The sequence below is a fragment of the Topomyia yanbarensis genome, chromosome 2, assembly GCF_030247195.1.
Source record: "Topomyia yanbarensis strain Yona2022 chromosome 2, ASM3024719v1, whole genome shotgun sequence".
Lineage (NCBI taxonomy): Eukaryota > Metazoa > Arthropoda > Insecta > Diptera > Culicidae > Topomyia > Topomyia yanbarensis.
Genome location: NC_080671.1, coordinates 93,528,390 through 93,549,444, shown reverse-complemented (window position 1 = coordinate 93,549,444; position 21,055 = coordinate 93,528,390). Strand labels below are relative to the sequence as shown.

General features: G+C 36.0%; 1 protein-coding gene across 1 annotated transcript; it reads left to right on the top strand.

Annotated features, from left to right (window-relative positions):
* Positions 1-3,490: 3,490 nt before the first annotated feature.
* On the top strand, positions 3,491-20,441 carry LOC131678844 (SPRY domain-containing SOCS box protein 3). Its single transcript, XM_058959243.1, has 4 exons — positions 3,491-4,435; positions 4,495-5,222; positions 15,613-15,871; positions 15,951-20,441. The coding sequence occupies exons 2-4, from the start codon at positions 4,783-4,785 to the stop codon at positions 16,206-16,208; spliced, it is 957 nt and encodes a 318-aa protein (XP_058815226.1). The 5' UTR covers positions 3,491-4,435; positions 4,495-4,782; the 3' UTR covers positions 16,209-20,441.
* Positions 20,442-21,055: the final 614 nt, after the last annotated feature.

Below are 21,055 nucleotides of genomic sequence, written 5' to 3'. Positions count from 1 at the left end.
ATGCTCGGCGAACAAGCAAGTAGTTTTGTTTTCTGACGAGATTTCACAAAAGTGTGCCATTAAATAGCCTTAGGTTATGCAATTGGTAGGTTTTCAGAACGATTTTTCTGTTTTAGATTAATAAGCAGCAAAATCGGAGATGAGGCCATTTTGCCCCCGATGGAGCAGAGATATTAATTTAGCGAAAAGTGAATTATTTAGTAGATTTTTCATATGTAGTGCGACAGAATAATGAACAATGGTATAAATAGAACTGGAATGCTCTAATATAATAGTAAAACAGTATTTATAAGAGCGGGAAATCCTTGTTGCACAAGCCTGAATAATTACATGAGAAGAGCACGTTATTGTGTTTTGTTTATTTCTTGAGCTGCTATTGATGTACGTTTATCAAGTTTTGACAGTGTATGTTTACTATGGCGCACTTCCGACTGGTGTTACCGTTTTCTAGAAATTTCCAGCTGTTTTCGATATAAGCAAGGGGTGCATTTTGCCCCGGGGGTGCGTTTTATCCCATCTTCCCCTATATTAAATGCATGAAAGAAGAACATAAGCAAATCAGTGACTGCCAATCAAAAATGGTACATTAATCTTATGGAAGGCTGACTGCATGAAGTATTTTTTTAGTTCTATCATTTTGAGAAATAGAAAAACTTTAGCTACAATTAGGTTACTGCAGACTTAACAAAGCAGCATTAAATGTTATGCAATAGAGTTAACAATAATATATATCATGTAACAATTCATCTGTAACAGTATTATGGAGTAACATCATCAAGTGGATGATAAATCAAGGTTCAGAGTTCGTCAGGAATCTTCTTGTACTAAATATTAATTTTTAATTCTTTTGTTTACGAGGTGGTTTCTTGTTATTCTTTCTAAGCTCAGTTTTTCTTTGTTTCTCTTCCTCTACTTTCCTTTTTTCTTCAGTTTTCGCCTTGTGGTATTCAACTGTTCGGCGCTATGTTAAAACAGCAAGACTACGTCGCTTGAATCGTAATGTTCCTGTTCGTGTGAGTATTTCAGGCGATTCTAGGAATTCATCAAGCACACTCTTATTATCATTATTTAGCTGTGATGTGCCGCTTAGATTTATCAACATATAGCTCGTCGACTTCAACGAATTCGAACTGCAAATGTTCTTCAACATGGATTTCAGAAGTCTCCTCTTTGTTCATATTACGGTCTTCAATGAAATGTTCCTTTGTGTTTTCGACATCCATTCGTTTAAACATATTTAAATTTGACCACAAAAAACCAGGCGACCTACAGTTACGAAATTTTTCACTTTTTGATTATTCTCACTTGATAAACAAATAGTTGTCAAGAAAGAAAATCAAGGGGTGTCCAAAATAAGTTGATATCAATTTATTAAGACGTATGTGGACACCATTAATTTAACACTTTTTAGATAAAACATTACGAAGAAACCTTTTCAAACACGTAACATGTATATTACCAGATCAGCCAAACTAATTAAATCAATAAAAATATTACAATTGTACATCTAAATCCAATTGAAAATATATCACTTCCACCAATTGGCTAGTGTTGAAATATGAAACGATTTCGGTGATATTTTTTAAAACTGTGGATTCTGTTTAATATTAAACAATTAGAGATGAACTAATGGTATTGAAACTTAATAGACAACTCAAGGAATGTAATTGCTGAATCAAACCAAACAAATGCAGAGATACCTGGCAGTGCAGGAGGCAAACACATTTACAGGGTCCAAAATATGTAGGGGTCCAAATTAGGTTGGTTACCCTACCAATACAAAATTCTTAATATCTCCGCCGCTCGTAAACGGATTTTGACAATCTATAGCTTGTTAGAAAGGTATTTATAAGCTATTCTATTTTTGCATTGTTTGTGTGGCGTGATTGCTTTGTCAAAAGATATTTGCTGAGAACATGTTCTGTTTTAACAAAATCACACATATCTCAGAAAGTAAACAACATATCGAAAAACAAAAATAATAATGTCAAACTGTCACGTTAGGCCTTTATTTGAAACTAGTTCCATTAAAATTGGTTCAGCCATTGCTGAGATTAATGACATTAATGTACATACATACATACACACATACATAGCGACATTGTCCCAATTTGTCGAGCTGAGTCGATTGGTATACGGAAAAAGTTTTCTAAGTTTCAGCGAATCCTATACATTTCTTTTGTAAGAAATGTAAAACAGCGTAACTAAATTATGCTGATAAAGATTAATATTTACATTCTTTTTAATGTCAACTTATGTCGTCGCTGTTGTGCTATCTTATGACAAGCGCCATTTAGCACATTTCGAGAAAAACGATTTTTAAAGTTTGAGATTGAATATTTCTCGACAAACATATGATTACGGCCTAAAAGCCAACTGTCAAAATTCACTTTGAATGAAAATTCCGGACAAACTGTTACACGCCAATCACAGATGTTGGTAGTAAACGAAAGAGAAAAGTTTTCTCTTTCATAAACTGCTGTGAACTGTGTTCGGCTAGTAACGGTTTGTCCGGAATTTCAATTCAAAGTGGATTTTGACAGTTGGCTTTTAGGCCGTAATCATATGTTTGTCGAGATTTTGAAACTTATAAATTGTATAAACAATCCAAAGAAGACAATTGATGCTTCTATCTATTCTGCATTAATCTCTCAAATATTACGAATTATTCGAATATTGACTATGTTGCGAGTTTTTACTATGAATGTAAACAAAAGTCGCACTCACACGTGTCATAGGCGTGTATTGATGACAAAATTTGTAGGACGTGTCATAATCGTGCATGGAAAATTTTCCATAGAAAAAAATCATCAATTTTTAACTTTTATTCATATCTTTGCGTTCATATGGTCTATAAACAACCGGTGAATAGCATTTTGAAGGAAATGGGTCAGGGAATCTAGAAAAATTGTTATTTTTGATTACAGTGTTGCCAAATATGCTTTATTTCCAGTTTAAAACTAAAACTGTGTTTTTCTCACAACTCGTGTAATTTTCTTTTGAAAATGTTTATGCCATTGTGTTCCTCAGACATTTTCACACATAAAAACATCTAAAACTTCAATATAACTTGAGTAAATCCCTAGATACAGTGATTTGAAGCAAAAAACTCACAATTTCTCATCATGTTTCTCGCTATATCTAACTAACCAAGTAGAATTTCAAAATTCTGAAAACGCCACTTTGTAGAGATTTTTCAAACAAGTAATGTGGCATATCTAACTCAGTTTACCCCAAAATGGCGTTTGTCATAAGATAGCACAACAGCGACGATGTTGTAATGTATTGTTGATTCATGCTACAACTATCAAATTGCGTACATTAATCAGCTGAACTATCGCAAAGAAAACCCCCTAGTGCGCCTCTTCACATACACACATCTACGTACAACATGATTCTATTGGTTATAAGCATTGCGTTAACTTGCATTTTCCCTACGAAAAGGGGGATCTACCAACAATACCGTATCGTCATATCGCGACACAACAAGAGAGCTCGGCACAGTTTCCTCGTTCGCTCCCTGTCGTTTTCCCTGCAATTTTCTTGCACAACCACCGACCTGTTCCACCGCCCTCAGTCGAACCGATGGTGGCAAAGCAAACGGACACTCGTAACGAAACTACTCTAGGGGATCGGTTTAGGCGCCTGTGATTCCTTCGGCTCTTCTTTCCGAGTGATGGAAAGCATGAAAAGATTCACTTTGTAGTCGTACAAATGTTCAAGCAGTGCGTCGAAACCTCTAATTCGAAGAAATCCATGTTCCGATCCCTATATCAGTTCAATCGTAAAGGTGTTTTCTGTTATAATTATATCAATTCGGAATAATTTTCCACCTGAAGAAAGTTGAAATAATAGGAAATCGGTATTTTCCAAGATGTCGGTCGCATCCTGAAAACGTGCGTCGGCGCAGTAGGCCACCCACTGAAGTCTTCTCGCGTGAAGGCAAGACGTCGCGTCGTGTCTTTATTCGCGGTTCAGAAGTGCTGTTCACTACGCTGTAAATATTGATATTGGATACAAAAGTGTTTAGTCCTTCAGAAAAAATTCATTGTTTAATGTGAAGAAAAATTGTAGTTCAGCGGTGAAAAATCCAATTTCGCGATTGTGTCCCCCGAAGAGTATTCGTATGAGTTTGATAATAATACTGCTGTTTTTGAAAAATATTTGTATATTTTTTAATAAGTTAGTTTTACGTTGCTACAACTCGTTCCTGATTCACCCAAATAACAACCAACTGGAAAATAGTGGAAAATACGGAGGGAATCGTTACCGTTCCAGGACTGTCGGTAACCACAAAGTGTACTACAACGATAAGGACTTAATAGTGCGACCTCGGCGGTCCCGTCGACTTCGTAACGAGCAGCAGCAACAGCAACAACAACTAATGGTAGACAGGGACATCTATGGAAAATACTATTAGAAGTCGTATGAACTCGTGAGTTATCTAGATAGATACCGTAGACCTAGTCAATTAATTGTCCGACCCAAATTTAGCTCAGAAAGGTCTAAGCAAACTCAGATAAGCTTCTCATCGTATTGATCAGCACCACATCCCTGCAGCTTACTCTAGTCAAAGCCAAACGAAATTGAATCCTTTGTTGGCGCTTTCCACACTGAAGTTCGCTGACCCTCGCACCACGCATTTATTAATAAAGAAAGAGAGGCCGAAATAGGAAAATCACAAACCACGACGCCAGGGCGCTCACATAATAGAGCTGAGAAACATAATGTTGCCGGATTACTAAAAATATACAATCAATATTGAAAATTGTCTCAACTCAAATGACCATCCAGGAATCTCGCAACTCTCTAACTGCACCCAGTTCCAGTGCTAGCGAAACAAACAATTCCTCAGTATCGAACAACAGCGGCGCTGGCAATGGAGCGGTAGTCCATTTTCCAAGTGGCAGTGCTGGTGTGACAGCGGTGTCTAGCACTGCAGGTGAAGTGGCCAGCCAAATGGACAGCGAGCTAGCGGAAGCAAACAACAATTTCAACCAATATCGCGCTGACATACCCCTCCAAAATGGGTGCGAAGACAAGTGGAGTTGGAGCAAGCGGGATCGATCGAAGGAGGTGTGGCTCAGCGGTGCCAACAATCGAACGGTACATTTTCATCCGAACTGGAGCAAGGGAACGGCAGGCATCCGCGGAACCCGGGTGCTCAACAACGGACGGTATTACTGGGAGCTGAGTGTGTCGCAGCGGGTCTTCGGGACGAGGTAAGCAAGTAGGTAGATGGGGTAGATTGGTGGCACCCTTCCTAGTAGCAGCAAACGAAAGTTGTCAAATTTTGTGTCTATGTTTGCACATGTAGCTACGCAAGAGGGACGGAAAAATCGATAACTCGTGAAAAGCGTAACAGGCTAATGGGAATTTTTTATCAACCATCCGCGTGGGGTGAGAGCACTTGTGATGACTAGGCGAATACACAGAGGGGAGAAGAAATAGACTTGTGATTAGGCATGTAGTTACGAGTCCACATCGTTTTGCTGGATCTATGTATATCAGCTGAGGAAAGATGATTTAAAAATTCTTCCCTATTGCGAAATTGTTATGAATGTTCTGTAAGGATTCATTAAAATTATTATTACATCTATATTAAAGAGCCTTTGCGTGGTGTTAAGGATTCATGGTCCACAGCATGCCCTATTAAAAATAGGAAAATCTATTCACCGCTTTCAAAAGCATTAATTTTATGAATGCTGTTTAAATGATTAAAGTTGTTCTTGTTCTTTTAATAAAAATTCTACATTTTATTACACTGTTCATCATTATTATTCTTGAGCTTCTTCTAGCATAAGAGCATGTCTTCATAATGTATCACTTTTTAAAAGCGGGATGCATCTTATATTATTCTGGAAAACCGCACAAAAAACTAGTTTCAACCTACCTAGGGGTGCAATTGAACGACCGACAATAAAAGTCGCAAGAGCAGTCCATGCTTTGTAAAATCCGCTTTGAAAATATTGGAATAAGAAAAATCGGATATAAACTTCAAGCGTAAAAATCGAACTGATCCTTCATCATAAGAATCAGTTGAAAGTTCTCCCCTCGAAAAAGACGACCATGATCTCCAAAATAAAAACTACAAGGGACAGCCCAATGGGGTTGTACGTACTGTTGAGGGATCATCCATAAATGACGTAGCATTATATGGGGAAGGGGGGAGTTTTGTATTTTGTGATAATGTGTGATGACAGGGAGGTAGGGGGTCATGTGCATTCTACGTATCTTTTTAAAGGGGGAAAACTATAACATCGATTTTTATTTTTTTTAATTTTACGGGAACAAGGGGGGGGGGGGGGGGGGTGAGAGTTACCGTCAAGCTACGTAATTACCAGGGGGGGTACTTAGAGGTCTGTGACGAAATGCTACGATGGGGGAGGGGGGTGTTAAAAATCACTCAAAAAATGCTACGTCATTTATGGACGGTCCCTGACGTAGAACTAAATATAATTAATTAATATTAGTTTGTTTGGATGTGATTGGTAAATCGACTGCCTTGTACGCAATTTACTTGGGTTTCATTCCCAGCCCAACCCCGCATATGGGGCCCGAGAAAAAGGCGAATAACCCTAACATTAATATCTTTATTATTAAAATTAAAAAGTAATAAAATAATCGAAATATTGAGCGTTTACTTTCTAAACCCATACTCTCCAACAATCAATTCAGTTATTTAAGGAGTTATCAGGGTGATCTTTTTCCAAAAAAAAATGTTTTTTTACATTTTCTGTTCCGTTATACTCTTACAATTAATGTACAATGTCCATCAAAAAATTTCAAAAAAGACCCAAAAATGATAACACTATTCGATGTTCAGTGGTTGAAATGTCTGGCTATCGTCCCTACTATGGACACGATTTTTTGTTAATATAGCAAAATTTATGTTAAAACCCTATTTTAATCCTCCTAGTGGTGCCTTTCTCATTTATCCAAACTAAGATATAATAGTTGGCTACGGTCAATAAAACATTGTGAAAATGTCTATTACATTTTTATTACACTACCACGAATCTGTTGAGCGTCACGTCAACGCTGACTTGAAACGAACAAAAACCAAATATTTAATTAGTTTAATCAGCGTGAGTTCAATGTTGTCTTCATGTTAACATATTTTGAAATAGAGGGGAGGATGGGTGTGGATAATTGATGGGAGGTGGGAGAATGTGTCGGGAGCCACCTAACTTATTTTGTATATACCGTAAAATAACATAATGGGGGAACATTGATCATTTTTTCAAAAGTTTTTCGAATAACTATCTTCAATTCAAGTACATGTAAGCATTTGCATTTTTAAAACAAGTACTGGTTCCCATAGATTGAAAGTGTTCGAATTGTTGCGTATTTTATTTTGTTTTACTATGAAAATAAAATTACTTTGTTGTAAATTTTGAGTCTTTGTTTTCGGGGTAACTTGTGAGATACCGCTCGAAATGTTGTGTAAATTTCATATCTGCAGGCAATTTCTACGCCCGATATTGTGACGTCTCGAACGAGAACAAAATTTCCCAGAAGGAAACAGCTGAGTTTTATCGAACTTTTTCAGGAAAATTGTCGAAATTTAATAGTTAACAACAAAAATATATTTTTAAAATGAATTATTGGACAAAAATATTTGCGGTTTCTAAAAAAGTGATCAGTTCAATTGAAGTTGGTTGATTTCATTAATATACAAGGGATTGTTTGAACAGATTGAAACGATGCATGAGCATTGTATTATTTTCAATTTGAATTTGTATTTATAAAAGGTACATTAAATAACAAAATAATCGTAGCCGATAGATGCTGAACATGTTTAAAAATGGTTTGTTTTTTTGTTTCAATGATTTTGTTAGAAGGAATCATCTTATCGTTCGTTACTGAAAAAAGTCTCATTTGATCAAACTCACCCCGGTGATCAAAGATACCCCGTTTTACGGTATACGGGGTGCATGTAGAGAATGCGGGTGTGAGGTTGGTCTGAGATAGGGGGGTGAGAGAGTGAGGGGAGGGGGATTTCAACACCCAACTGCATATTATACCTTCCAATTGAGACTAGGTTAGTGAAAATTGGTTCAGTCAACACCGACATGGCTTTATTTCTGGAATATGCCCGGAACTTCCAGAATTATCGGTAGTGGACAACATATTCCAAGAATCTTTAATTTGCCGACAGTGTCATCTAGGCCTGCGAATCGAAGTAAACTGATGCTCATTCCAATCGATTTCTAACCTATGAAGTATTACGATTGTACCGGTTTATATGAGAAATTTGGTGGATTAAAACAGGTTTTGCCTTTCCTATATAAAGAAAGGCTATGCAATCACTCTAAAAATCGAGAGGCCCGGAGGGGCGAGTGTCATGTACCATTCGACTCAGTTCGTCGAGATCGAAAAATGTATGTGTTTTATATTTCTTACAAATAAAAATGTATAGAATTCGCTCAAACAAAATTGAGAATATAGGGGAGACCGGGGCTGGTTGGCCGAGTTTTGCTTTCGGAATTTCTGTACTCATCCTGGTTAGACTTTTTGAAAAACGGCTTGAGCTATCATAAAGATACAACCCTTGAGCACATATGTAAATTTTTTCATTCATGAAAAAAATCAGGAAAAAAGTTTTTAGTAAATAAATGCGGAAAGAAAAATCAGCCAACCAACCCCAGGGCTGGGATAAATTGGCCGAGTTTGGTAAAATAAGTTAAACATGTCAAATGTATCAGTGGAAAACCTTTATTGATTAAAAAACATTATTTTTCGTATATAGGTAAATAAAGTAAAACCCACTTTTCACTTTTTCGTCTTTTTAACCTTAGTTCACTTAGTTTCGATAGCTTTAGTGAACTTTTTACCAGCTCTCGATGCTTTTTTTCCTCCATCTGCGTACGCTTACGTTTGAATTCATTTTTCTCCTCCTCCAATGCTGATTTTATTGGGGAATCCGTCAAAATTAGAGTCGATCGGCGTTTACAACCTTGCCGCTTATTCGAATCAGATCGTGCATTCGCCTTGTGGTGAAGTCTGACGTCTTCAGGGAGGCTTTCATCTCCAGCAGATTATATGCTAATGCAAGAGTTTTATTCAGGGTTGGGTCAATCTGTGACAAATCCTGCCAGAAACTCCTCAGGAGGAAAAATTTCAGAATTGAAGGGGCACACGCCAGAGACTCTGAAACCAGCTTGGCATTTAATTTATAAAATATCGGAATCAACTTTTTTATAAACAATTACCAACTTCTAATGAATCTAATCTCTTATTTCTATTTGGTAATAATTTTAATTTATTTTAATTACTTATTTCTCGTGTATATTTTCCTTATAATCATCAATATTAGCATAATATCAAATTTTGCTTTGCAAAAGGTTGGCATTTCACAAATATTGAAGTGCACATTACTCTACGCTAAATTTTCAACTCGGCCAACCAACCCCGAACAAAACTCGGCCAACCTACCATAATGCATATTTTCGAGAACAATCACGATTTACACAAAGAAATATAAGGTTACACTGGTAACCATTATATCATTTTGTTGGGTTTTGAATACCCTTTCCAGCGGTATCAAGCTATTGGAAATCGGATGTAAATTGATTCGCGTTACACATATTATTTTACAGAAACAGAAATTTACTCACCAGCACCGAAAAAAGACCAAACGTGCTCCTGTACAAACGACACCACCAAAACACCTGAAATTATATCAGTACATTGGTGACCTAATACCGCACCAAAATCACTATAGATGTCGCTACTGTGCGTAATAGCCTTTTCACAAAAGGCACTCGGCTAACCTGCCCCTTCGGCCAACCAGCCCCAGTCACCCCTGCCAATCGATTCAGCGTGACAAATAGAACAATGTCTGTATGTATGTGTGTGTGGGTATGTCGTCGCTGTTGTTCTATCTTTTGACAAGCGCCATTTAGCACTTTTCGAGAAAAACGATTTTTGAAGTTTGAGATAGAATCTTGAAATTTATAAATGTTAGAAGCTTTTCAAAGAAGGCTTCTATCATACATCTATCTTTTCTGTAGCAATCTCTCGATTTATGCGAAGATTGGTTGACTTTATTGACAGTTTTTGCTTAAAATGTAAACCAGAATCGCTCGCATACGTGGCATAAGTGTGTATTGATGATAGAAAATTTATAACTATGCCCAATGATATACTTTTCAGTGCTGTAGTAGCACTATCAGGTTACAAAATGATGGTATTGGAACACAAAATTTTCACAATTTTCCTCCTTTGTTCGGGAAAAACAATGAATAAAAGTTGTTTTCATAAACAATTTAGAGACAATATATCAAACAAGGTTATTGTTAACAGGCGACTAGACGCAAAAAAATACTCTTCTTGCATAATCCATCATAACAATTCCTTTCTAACAAGCTATAGTAGATTGTCAAAATCCGTTCACGAGCGGCGAAGATATTAAACATTTTGTATTTTTGTTCCTCGCTTACCAATTTTCACGAAGTAAAAATGAGACCGTTAGGGGAATGTGGTCCATTATCGGCACCCTTTTGTCTTTGGCTCATAACATTTCTCAAATTGCATAATATAGGGACATAAGCGTACCAATGGAAAGCTAGAGGCTTTAGCTAATAACTGGTGAAGGAATTTAATTTATCCCGTCAATATGAAAAATGTTACTGATAATTTAGTGAAATGATAATTTTATGCCATTTAGAAAAATGTTGTCGGTTATCGGCACCCTAACAAAATTTAGTAAGAATGGCACAATATAAATAAAAATCCCAACATTCAAAGAGAAAATAAAAAATAAATAACTTTACTATACTTTTACTCATCAGAAGCACAATGTGTTTATGTGAAAAGTTGGTACGTATAGTACGCACCACTAACGCACTGGCGGATCGCATGCATATTTACAGGGTGACCATCTTATACCACACAGAGTTGAATTAGATTATTTTTTAACCCTCCGGAAGTCGCGCTTATGGTCCACTGAACGTGCAGTCGCTGGTGCCCTAAGACGATTTCGCTAGGTTTTCAGAGCAGCGTGCACTCAGTGCATTAGCGCGACTTCCGGAAGGTTAAAAGTCAATATGTTACCCAAGTAACCGATAGGCATGGAAAGTGCTTTTTAAAACGCTTTTGGCAAAATAGACCACTCCATTATTGCTGTGCCATGAAAATATGTTTTACATCATTTCTTCCTTCAAAATGCTGATTAATGACAAGAAGTTTAACTATTTTATTAACTATTGAAAGCAAGTTTACAATAGTTATGCATGAGGGCCCATATTATTGGCTCGAATAAAAACTCGTCGAAAGGTCAATTGACTATAGGCTCATCCGGAGTATTCATTTGTGTTTACATTTTGCTAGCGTTGCCAATTTTATTTTGTTTCCACCACCCAATGTGGCTACGCGTTACCGCTCAGTAGAACTTAAACTAGGGATAGCCGCTATGTTTGAGTAAGCCGGGCAAACGAGTGGATCACAGATTCGCTTGCTTCCGATGGCGGGTCGGCGACCACCTCGCCCGGCAGATCCTCGGCATTGCGCTGCTTCGGTTCCTAGGCCTCGGTTATGCGGCTAAGCCGCATCGAAATTGTATTCCTTAAACAGAGGTTCCTGAAGGATATCGGATGGTTACCGGAACCCAATAAAGTTCATCCGGAAATGAACCGGAATTCTGGTTGGCTCTAATTAGTATTCCGGCTCCAGTGATACAACCGATTTTAACAAGAATCGGTTTTGTCACTGCAGCCGGAATACTAATTAAAACCAGCCAGCCTTCCGGCTGAGCTTAACTAGGAAGTAGGACATTGCAAAAAAAAATTGTTTTTTGGATTCTCAAAGGCTCCCCCTCTCATATTGTGACAAATGTCAAAGTAAGCTCAGACGCTAAATTTCACATCATTTGGACAATTCTAAACCCCCGCCCACTTCGCTTGAAATTTTTGAAATTGGTGCTATGGGAAAATGTGGAGGAAAAATATATTAAATGCTATAACTTTTGAAGTAGCAATCAGAAAATTACAATTTATACCTCTTTTTAAAGGAAGTAACCTTAGTATTGGAATGAAGATATTCCTGTTTCTATAAAAATACGGGAAAGTTGGGTACTGGGTCATTTTGACCCCAAAATCCCCTATTTTTTAATTTTTCTGCTCCGTTGTGCAAACCATACATATTTTGCAGTTTTTCTAATATGAAAAAATCTCAGAAATCAAACGGAACCTTTTAGACCTTTATCCTAATACGAGAATTTGGGGTTATAGGGCCTTTTGTCATTTATATTAAATTTTATCATTTTCTCGTGCATATATCTCTATTATTATTCATTCAATTTTCATAAATTGTACCATGTTCAACGTGGAAAATCCTTAGGAACAAAATAAAAATAGACTCGTTACCGGTAAAATTCAGAAACATCAAATTATCTGACATATAGTCACGATTTCACATATTTATTATAAAATCGCACATATTACCTCCATTTAACAACAAAATTCTTATTTAATTTACTATTTATAGTGAAAAATACGCTTAGGAATCACATGAGAAAAGTTTTATACCTAGAAAAATAGGTGAAGTTGTGGTATTAGGACATTTAATGAAAAAAATGTGGTTTGTAGAGTTAATGTCAAAAAATTGATGTTTTTGTATTTTAACGCAAACGAATCTATTTTTGTTGTATTTCTAAGAATTTTTCACGTTCAACAAGGTACAATTTATTAAAATTAAATGAATAATAATAGAGATATATGCACGAGAAAATTATAAAATTTAATATAAATGACATAAGGCCCTATAACCCCAACTTCTCATATTCCGACAAAGGTCTAAAAAGTTCCGTTCGATTTCTGATATTTTTTCACATTACAAAAACTGCAAAATATGCATGGTTTGCACCACGGAATAAAAAAAAATTAAAAAATAGGGGATTTTGGAGCCAAAATGACCCAGTACCCTACAATCCCGTATTTCTCTAGGAACGGGAATATCTCCATTCCAATACTAAGATTATTTTCTTTAAAAAGAGGTATAAATTGTAATTTTCTGATTACTACTTCAAAAGTTATAGCATTTAATATATTTTTCCTCCACATTTTCCCATAGCACCAATTTCAAAAATTTCAAGCGAGGTGGGCGGGGGTGTAGAATTGTCCAAATGATGTGAAATTTGGTATCTGAGCTTATTTTGACATTTGTCACAATATGAGACAAGGGGCCTTTGAGAATTCAAAAAAAAAAAAATTTTTACAATGCCCTACTGGGAAGTTTCCTAAAATTTAATCTGGGAAATAAAAATTTTATGGCAACACTCCAGCACCCCGTTGAACTCTAACGATTTCGCAACCTGGGAGCATGTTTGACGCTATGGAATGAACTTTGTTTACATTCGACAAGTTTTGATTCGAGCCAACAACATCCAACCACCATTTCATTTGCAGTGTTGCCGATAACATAATCAGAAACACAGACACTTTATATAACAGACTAGCGGAGAGAGAAACAGTAAAACTAGCAAACACGGATGTAAACTGGCATCACGGAAACTCCCATAAGCTTTGCATGGGCTTCCTCTTGCACTTCCCCTCTCAAAACCATCATGCTCGTTTGGCTGCACTTTTTGGCAGTCCGTTTGGCTGCAATTTTTGACACTTCGCTAGTCTGTGTATAAAGTGTCTGTAATCAGAAATATGTAAAACAGTGCTGCCGAAGTGGATATTTTGGCTCTCACCATTCTTTATTTGGTGAAAAAAATATTCAACATTCTTGAGTTTTGTAATTTTTAAAAAATCAATAAAATCAAAAACTCTTTAAAATAAGTTTGTTGTAACGAAATTGTTCTTAGATATGTGAACTCTTTTGAAAAAAAAAATAAGAAAAATGGGGGTTAGGTCTGACAAGAAAGGTCTATTGAAGGCATTGTTGCCATACAATATCAAAAATAATTTGTTAAAAATGAACGCTTTATCGTACAGAAACTTAATTGTAATTGTTTACTACAGTATACGTAGCAAACATGCATCCTACATTTGACGTTCCTCAACCATAACAACAGACAGTTTTCAAATAATTGCACAGAGATTTGGGTAATTTGAAAAGAAAAATCAGGTGCGAGATGCGTAATACATAGTAACAAAAATAGCAATATCTAATCTCAACAATCTAATCAATACCACAATCCATAACATTAAATAGGGTAATGTACTTATTTTTACCCTATTAGGGAGGGTACCACATTATTTCATTATTCATTAATTTTATTATTATTATTATTATTATTGCTTTTTTGCTTTGTTATTAAGAGCCAATATAATAACAAAAATGTCTTGAGAATGGTGAAATTCTTCTGTTTAGGCGCAGCAAAAACTATCACAATTATCACAATACCATTTGAGCCATTGCTTTGAGCAAATATGGCAGACGCTGCTCTAACCAAAGGCTTCAGATGGTTAAGGTGATAATAGAAACATGGCAAAAATAGGCTTATTACCCTACATGCTCTTTTAAACCTGCTTTCAAAGAGGAATTTTTGTTGTTTTCCAGAAATGCTCATAGCTCATAAGTCGTAACCAGTGTAATATTTCCATGTATTTTTTTATAATTAGCAGTCATCCCTAGAAACTATATGAAACGACAAAAAATATTTAGTTTTTTTTTATCATTTCAAGGAGTTGGCTTGAAAAATTGAAAAGGGGATCAAGTCTCCTCAGTCTCCTCTACTGCAAAATTTGTTATTTTTGCTGGTTTTGTCAACCATTTCTGCTATCCGATGTGATTGGCTACTATTATTAACGTGTATATTAACCCTTTAACGACCAGCAGAAATGGATTCAGCGACCCAAAATTAGTTAAAAACCCAATTTTTAGCCACATTAACCAAATTTTGTCACAGCTATGTAAGAACAGGTGCCACCGTGCGACGCAGCTCGAATGTGTCTCTGTGTTTCAAATAAGATGGCTGAACCAACTGACACAAACTGTGTTTCAAACTAACGGTATTTTATTTTGTTTTACCATAAATTTTTATAGTAAAACAAAATAAATTTACTTCGTTGTAAATTTTCATTCATTTCGGGGTAACTTTATTCAGCAAAAAATGTTGTGTAGAATTGCATATCTGCAGGCAATTTCATGACCCGATACTGTGGCGTTTCGAGAGAAAGCAAAATTGCCAAGAAGAATGCAGCTAACTTTGAACGAACTTTTTCAAGAAAATATTCAAATATTCAGAGTTAACAAAAATCTCGAATTTTTAAAATGAATTATTAGACAAAAACATTTATTTTTATTTCTAAAAAAGTTCAGTTGTAGTTGATTGATTGATTGAACCGACTGAAACGATGCATGAGATATGTATCATTTTCAATTGGAATTTGAACTAAAAGTACATTAAATGACTAAATAACCGATGTCGATAGATGCCGAACATGTTTAGAATATGGTTTGTATTTTGTTTCGATGATTTTTAGAGGGAATCATCTTATCTTACGTTACTGAAAAAAGTCTTATTTGATCAAACTTACCCCGTTTTACGGTAAAAACATTTTTATTCTCCGTCAATTTTCCAGCCAAGTTGACCATTTCAGGTCGCTTCATATGCAAACATTAATGCAATTTATTTTATTTTTTTTTGCTGTCCTGCAGTATGATGTTTGGCATCGGCACCAAGAAGGCTCGACTGCATGTAAACGCCTTCACCAATCTTCTAGGAGAAGATAACAACGGCTGGGGTCTATCGCACAAAGGACTCCTATGGCACGGCGGTTCCGCTCGGAACTATACCAAGCGGTTCAAGGAGAATCAAGCAACTACAGTTGGTATCCTGTTCGATGGGATTGCTGGCACGTTGACGTACTACAAGGACGACGTGTGCTTAGGGATCGCCTTCCGGGGGTTAAATGAGGTATGCTTTCAACTTCGACTGGCCACCGCTTTGAAGAATAAACAAGTCTGCTATAATTTTGCAATTATTTTACTTCAAGATCCGCGAACCCCTGTACCCGATCGTGTGTTCGACGGCCGCCAAAACGGAAATGGTGCTGGCCGAAACGAGGCGTGATTTCGTCAACTTACAGGATCGCTGTCGTGCGGTTATAATCAAACAGATTCAAACGCGCGAAAAGTTGGACCGACTGAATCTTCCCTACTGCATTACCAACTATTTAGCGGAGGCCCTATCGGATTGTAGCACCCCGGTCACACCGTTGGAGCAGCAGCTGATCGACTACTATCTGTTCTAGTTCAGCTAGCCGGCGAATTCCCGATACAAAATGCTACATTTTTACAAGTATTTATATTGGTACTATTTTGTATGATTATTATTATCGATGACTGTTATTTTTATAGCTAAATTTGTTTTTGAAGGATTATTACTGATCTCTTTTCTGTTGATTATTTAAAGCCGTACTCGGGTATCATGGTACATGACTGTAGAAATGCATGATTAGTTCGATAAGATAGTTTTAGAATCCATCCGGTTCTTGGCAGAAATTTATTTTTATCAAATTGGTGCAACATATTCAGTTATGTAAATGTTTATTTGCAACGGTAGAAACATATTCAACCGCTAATCACTGATTAATTTTGATAACTGAATAACTATAACGAAAATGTATGGCACTAAACGACTGAGGCATAATGATTGAAAATCAACATTTTCACTCTGATGCAGGTTAGTTTCTCGAGAAAACTCGACATTCACGAGTTCTATTTTCGGTTCGATTATCATATTATCGTATCGATTGGGAAAGCGGAAACAGTTTCGCTTTCCCTCTGAACGATAGAACGCGAGTGAAATTCTAGTCATTATCAGTGAGGTAGGAAATATATGAATGAAACTTTGCACTTAGTAAGTATTTAGTCTATAACAAGCACATTCCAAAATATATGGTGTATGTATTGCAAATAGATATAGAACGGATTTGCATCAACAAAAGCATGGGAAAGACAAATCAGTGCGAATGCGTGAATGAAAGCGGTTCGTAAACATTGTACATATAGGCGTTTAACGAGCAGAAAGGCTTGTCAGAACGAGAGTGACATGTTGAAGGATAAATACAATGAATAATGTTGATGGGTGGATATAGTGTTATAAATGCATTCACTGCCCTTTGCTAGTCTTTTGTTGACTCTGTCATCAACTTAGCAGCATTGGGTGAACGAGTTGAGACTACCTACTATTCGATAATTTGTTTATAAGTTTCAAAATTACGGAGTCGATTGTTGCTGGCCGGTTGTTTGATTGATTTGGTATATCCGATGAAGATATTCGTAGAAAACTCATAATATGCATGATATTGGAAAAAACTGAGACGACCATTGGCCGCTGAATCCAAATAAAAAAGTAAAATAGCTTTCGAAAAAAAATATCTCATGTTACTGAACAGTACCCGAGGTTTTTAACGTAAATAACTGCGGTTGTACTGAACGCCACAACTAAAATTTTATACAATATAATCGGAAATATTCACAGCAATTATTTAACTAATTCCATATAATATACGATTACTTGAAAAAATTAACAGCATTGATTTTATGACAGCAGTTATTTACTCTGCTCAGATTGGAGTGTTACTGTTTGACCGGCGAGCGAGTATTTTAGTGCGTTACTGGCACCACCCCAACCAATGAACGCTCATATAAAACCTGTAAGGAAAATTTCTACCAGCAGCATTTTCAATGACTCATACCATTTTATTTTGTTTCAACAATGTTTCTATTTAAAATTCAAACAGAAGTATTTGTTAATCTAAACCAAATACGTGCTTTCGAAAAACCCCAATTTCAGTTTGAAACAGTCATTAGTCAAGTTCGAAATTCAACTAATCGTTTTGTTATTTAAAGGCCTGATTCTTCTGCGTGTAAAAGTGAATAATATACACGTTTATTGTAAGCAGAGTACTATGAAGGTTAATACATTGTAAATGTGTTTCAATTAAATTCAAGGTTATCATGTAAACAGATTCTCTATATTACCCAGGTAAAGGCTAGTTTACAGTTCGGAAAATGAGTCACGGGATTTGTGTCGGGATTTGATCAGGGAAAATTTTCCTTCGAGATCTCTCCAAACTGTAAAAACAAAAGTTCTGCTGCTTCTAAAACACCAACAGTATCAAAATAGCAACGAATTTTAAACCTAATAACAATACCATTTTCCCCGTCGGAAACAATTTATGTTGAGTTTTTCCCGGCCGGATTTCTGCGTGGAGAATTTTAAAATCTCGTGATGTTTCCCGCGGTTGGGTTTACACTTCAGGAAAACTCATTTTTGTGTAGACTCATTTCCCATCACGGGATTTAAAATCCCGAGCTCCATTTAAAATACACAGGGCCCCAAATCCCGTGACACGTTTTCCGAACTGTAAACTAGCCTTAACCAACAAGCATTAGTGTATGCAGTAAAATAGCACATAATTTGCATTTCGGTTGCTTCTTGCAGTATATTCGCATTCTTTATGCATATCCGTTGTTAATCGGCATTCAAAAAACTTAAAAACTTCTTGCCAGTAATGTTTCATCGTTTGGTCGTAAACAAGTAAAGAGTGAATATTATAATACGAACAAGGTCAAAGTAGACTGCCATCATATGAGGTGCCCAGATCAGATGAGTAAAAAGCCAGGAAATTCAAAAATTTGAAATGTTTATGGTGACGCTATTTTCCTGGAATAGTTCGATAAAAACCATTTGCATTGCAATTTGTTTTCTTTCAAGCATCACAAAGTTGTGATGTAATACCGCAGGAAATTTGACAGAGATTCATTTTTTGCAATGTTATTTCTGTATTCAATCCAAATCAAAAAGAAAATTAAAAAAACTATTCTTTTAATATCACCACGAAATAAACCACTATAATGTCAAGAATATTATCTAAATAACATAAAAAAGGAAGCAATCCCCCGTTACACATTGAATTTTCATATATAACGTAAAGGAAACCAATCTTAATTGATTCAAAGGAGAGTTGAAACAGTACCCATTGCTAGCGGAACCATCATCATAGGGATCTGGCAAAAATACTATTGGTTAAGATTGGACAGAGAATGGGCAAATATCGAAAACGAAAAAAAGCAGTTTTTTCCACACCGTGTGTTAGATCTTCACAAAAATCAATCAGCTTATGTAGAATGTTGTTACAGTACTGCTGATTGATTTTTATGAAGATCCAACACACGGTGTGGAAAAAACTGCTTTTTTCGTTTTCGATTTTTACCCATTCTCTGTTCAACCTTAACATCATTCGAAGATGTACAACGAAAGCATTATTGCCAGATTCCTAACGGTATGGTTTCGCTAGCAAAGGACACTGTTTCAACTATAATCTCAGATTCCCCTATCCTCAAACCAAAGAGCAAACAGCATCTGCCAGCAACACAACCAAATCGATCTTCAACAGAGCACAAACGTAAACTACAATCGGCAAAAAATGATTTAATTCAAAATTTGCTTAAGATAGGCATAAGGATGGTATATTTAGTGAAAAACTCGTTTGAATAAGTGTGCAAAACGAACGGGTTCTGAATGGATCGCGGTGAAATCATTCCCTAAAGCTGTGTTAATTTTCAGTGCTCAGTAAAATAAATACTCTGAGCGTTGCTCATTATTCTAGTCGTATATGTTTTAGGTTCCTTATTTAATTGTAATACCATTATTACTGTGATGTATGTATTTCTGTTTTTGCTGAATTGTGACATTTCTTTAAACAAAACGCACAGTTTATTTTAATTGTAGTTGAAACCAACTGGATATTAGCCGTGAAAATTCGACCCACCTTTCAAACGTTGTGGGTGAGTGCCATATTACACAAAGTTAATCATTTCGATTGCCTGTGGAGGAACAGTGTAAAAAGAAAACCAAAGCTTACGAATCGATGTCTAATTTTAAACGCTGAAACATGCCTGCGGTGGAACTACTTAACTTATTAATTAGATTTATAGAGAAATATATGTAGGATGACTTCTTTTTCTCTTATATAATTAAGTGCTGCCAGACCGCTTGGGCTATTTTAAAGCAGCTATGATTTTCCAAGGACACACAATTTTAGAGGAACTAAACTGTGTGTTCTTAAATTTATCATAATTGGGCCATTGAGTGTGCAATACCAAATTAAACAAGAAACATGACCGCATGGAAGGTACTGATAATGTAACGATTTTGTAGTTGATAAGTAAATTAATTCAATCTTGTCGAAGCCGACAAATAAATAATAATTCACAATAAAACAAAAACCTACATCGTGTATTGTCCGGTCAGCTACTGAAGAAATCTGTATACTAGATAACAGTTGATATACACACAACAGTTCAGCATTCAATGTAACAGCACTAGGATGGTATCAAGCAGGATGAAGTCAGCTCATACAATGGAATACAAAATTGTGTATCAGTGATGACCACCTGAGCCTACACAGTAGGAGTCATAAACATTTAACGAAAAATTTAGCCAAGTAAATAATAATCCATCAAGTATATTCATTTCCAGTAGCATTTTTATTATGATGACAGCCCATATATGTTTTGAATTCTATATGAGAATTCGAGAGAGAATAGACTTGTAAGTTCTGCGGTGAATAAAGAAATTTGAATAAAAATCGTGGTTAAAATTCAAGAAACTTAGAGTGATCGTCTATAGGAAATGAACGCTTGATAGTATGCGTCGGAAAAATGCGTTCAGCTTTGCCATCGGTATATCTATATAAAACATTTATTAAACTCTAAAAGAAGAATATCAGTCGAAATATTAGATCATCAAAAATCAAATTATGCAAATACCTAGTTGTTGGAAAATCTTTCGACATAGTGCTTTTGAAAAAGTAGATGTGATATTTGTCACACGACCACACTTTGCTGGGGTTACGCAACACAGCTGCGTAATGAAAAACACAACCACTTTTTCAGAAGCACCATTCCGTTCAGTTAATTCAACACTTTTTCTTGAAAAGGGCGATACTAGCAGTGACACCACTATAAGAAAATCAACAGTGAATATTTCCAGACTTGGTTTTATTTCCTATTTAAGAACTATTGTGTTTTTACATCTTAGATTGCATGATTCAGTGATCGAAACCCAAAACTTCATAAAGTATTTGAA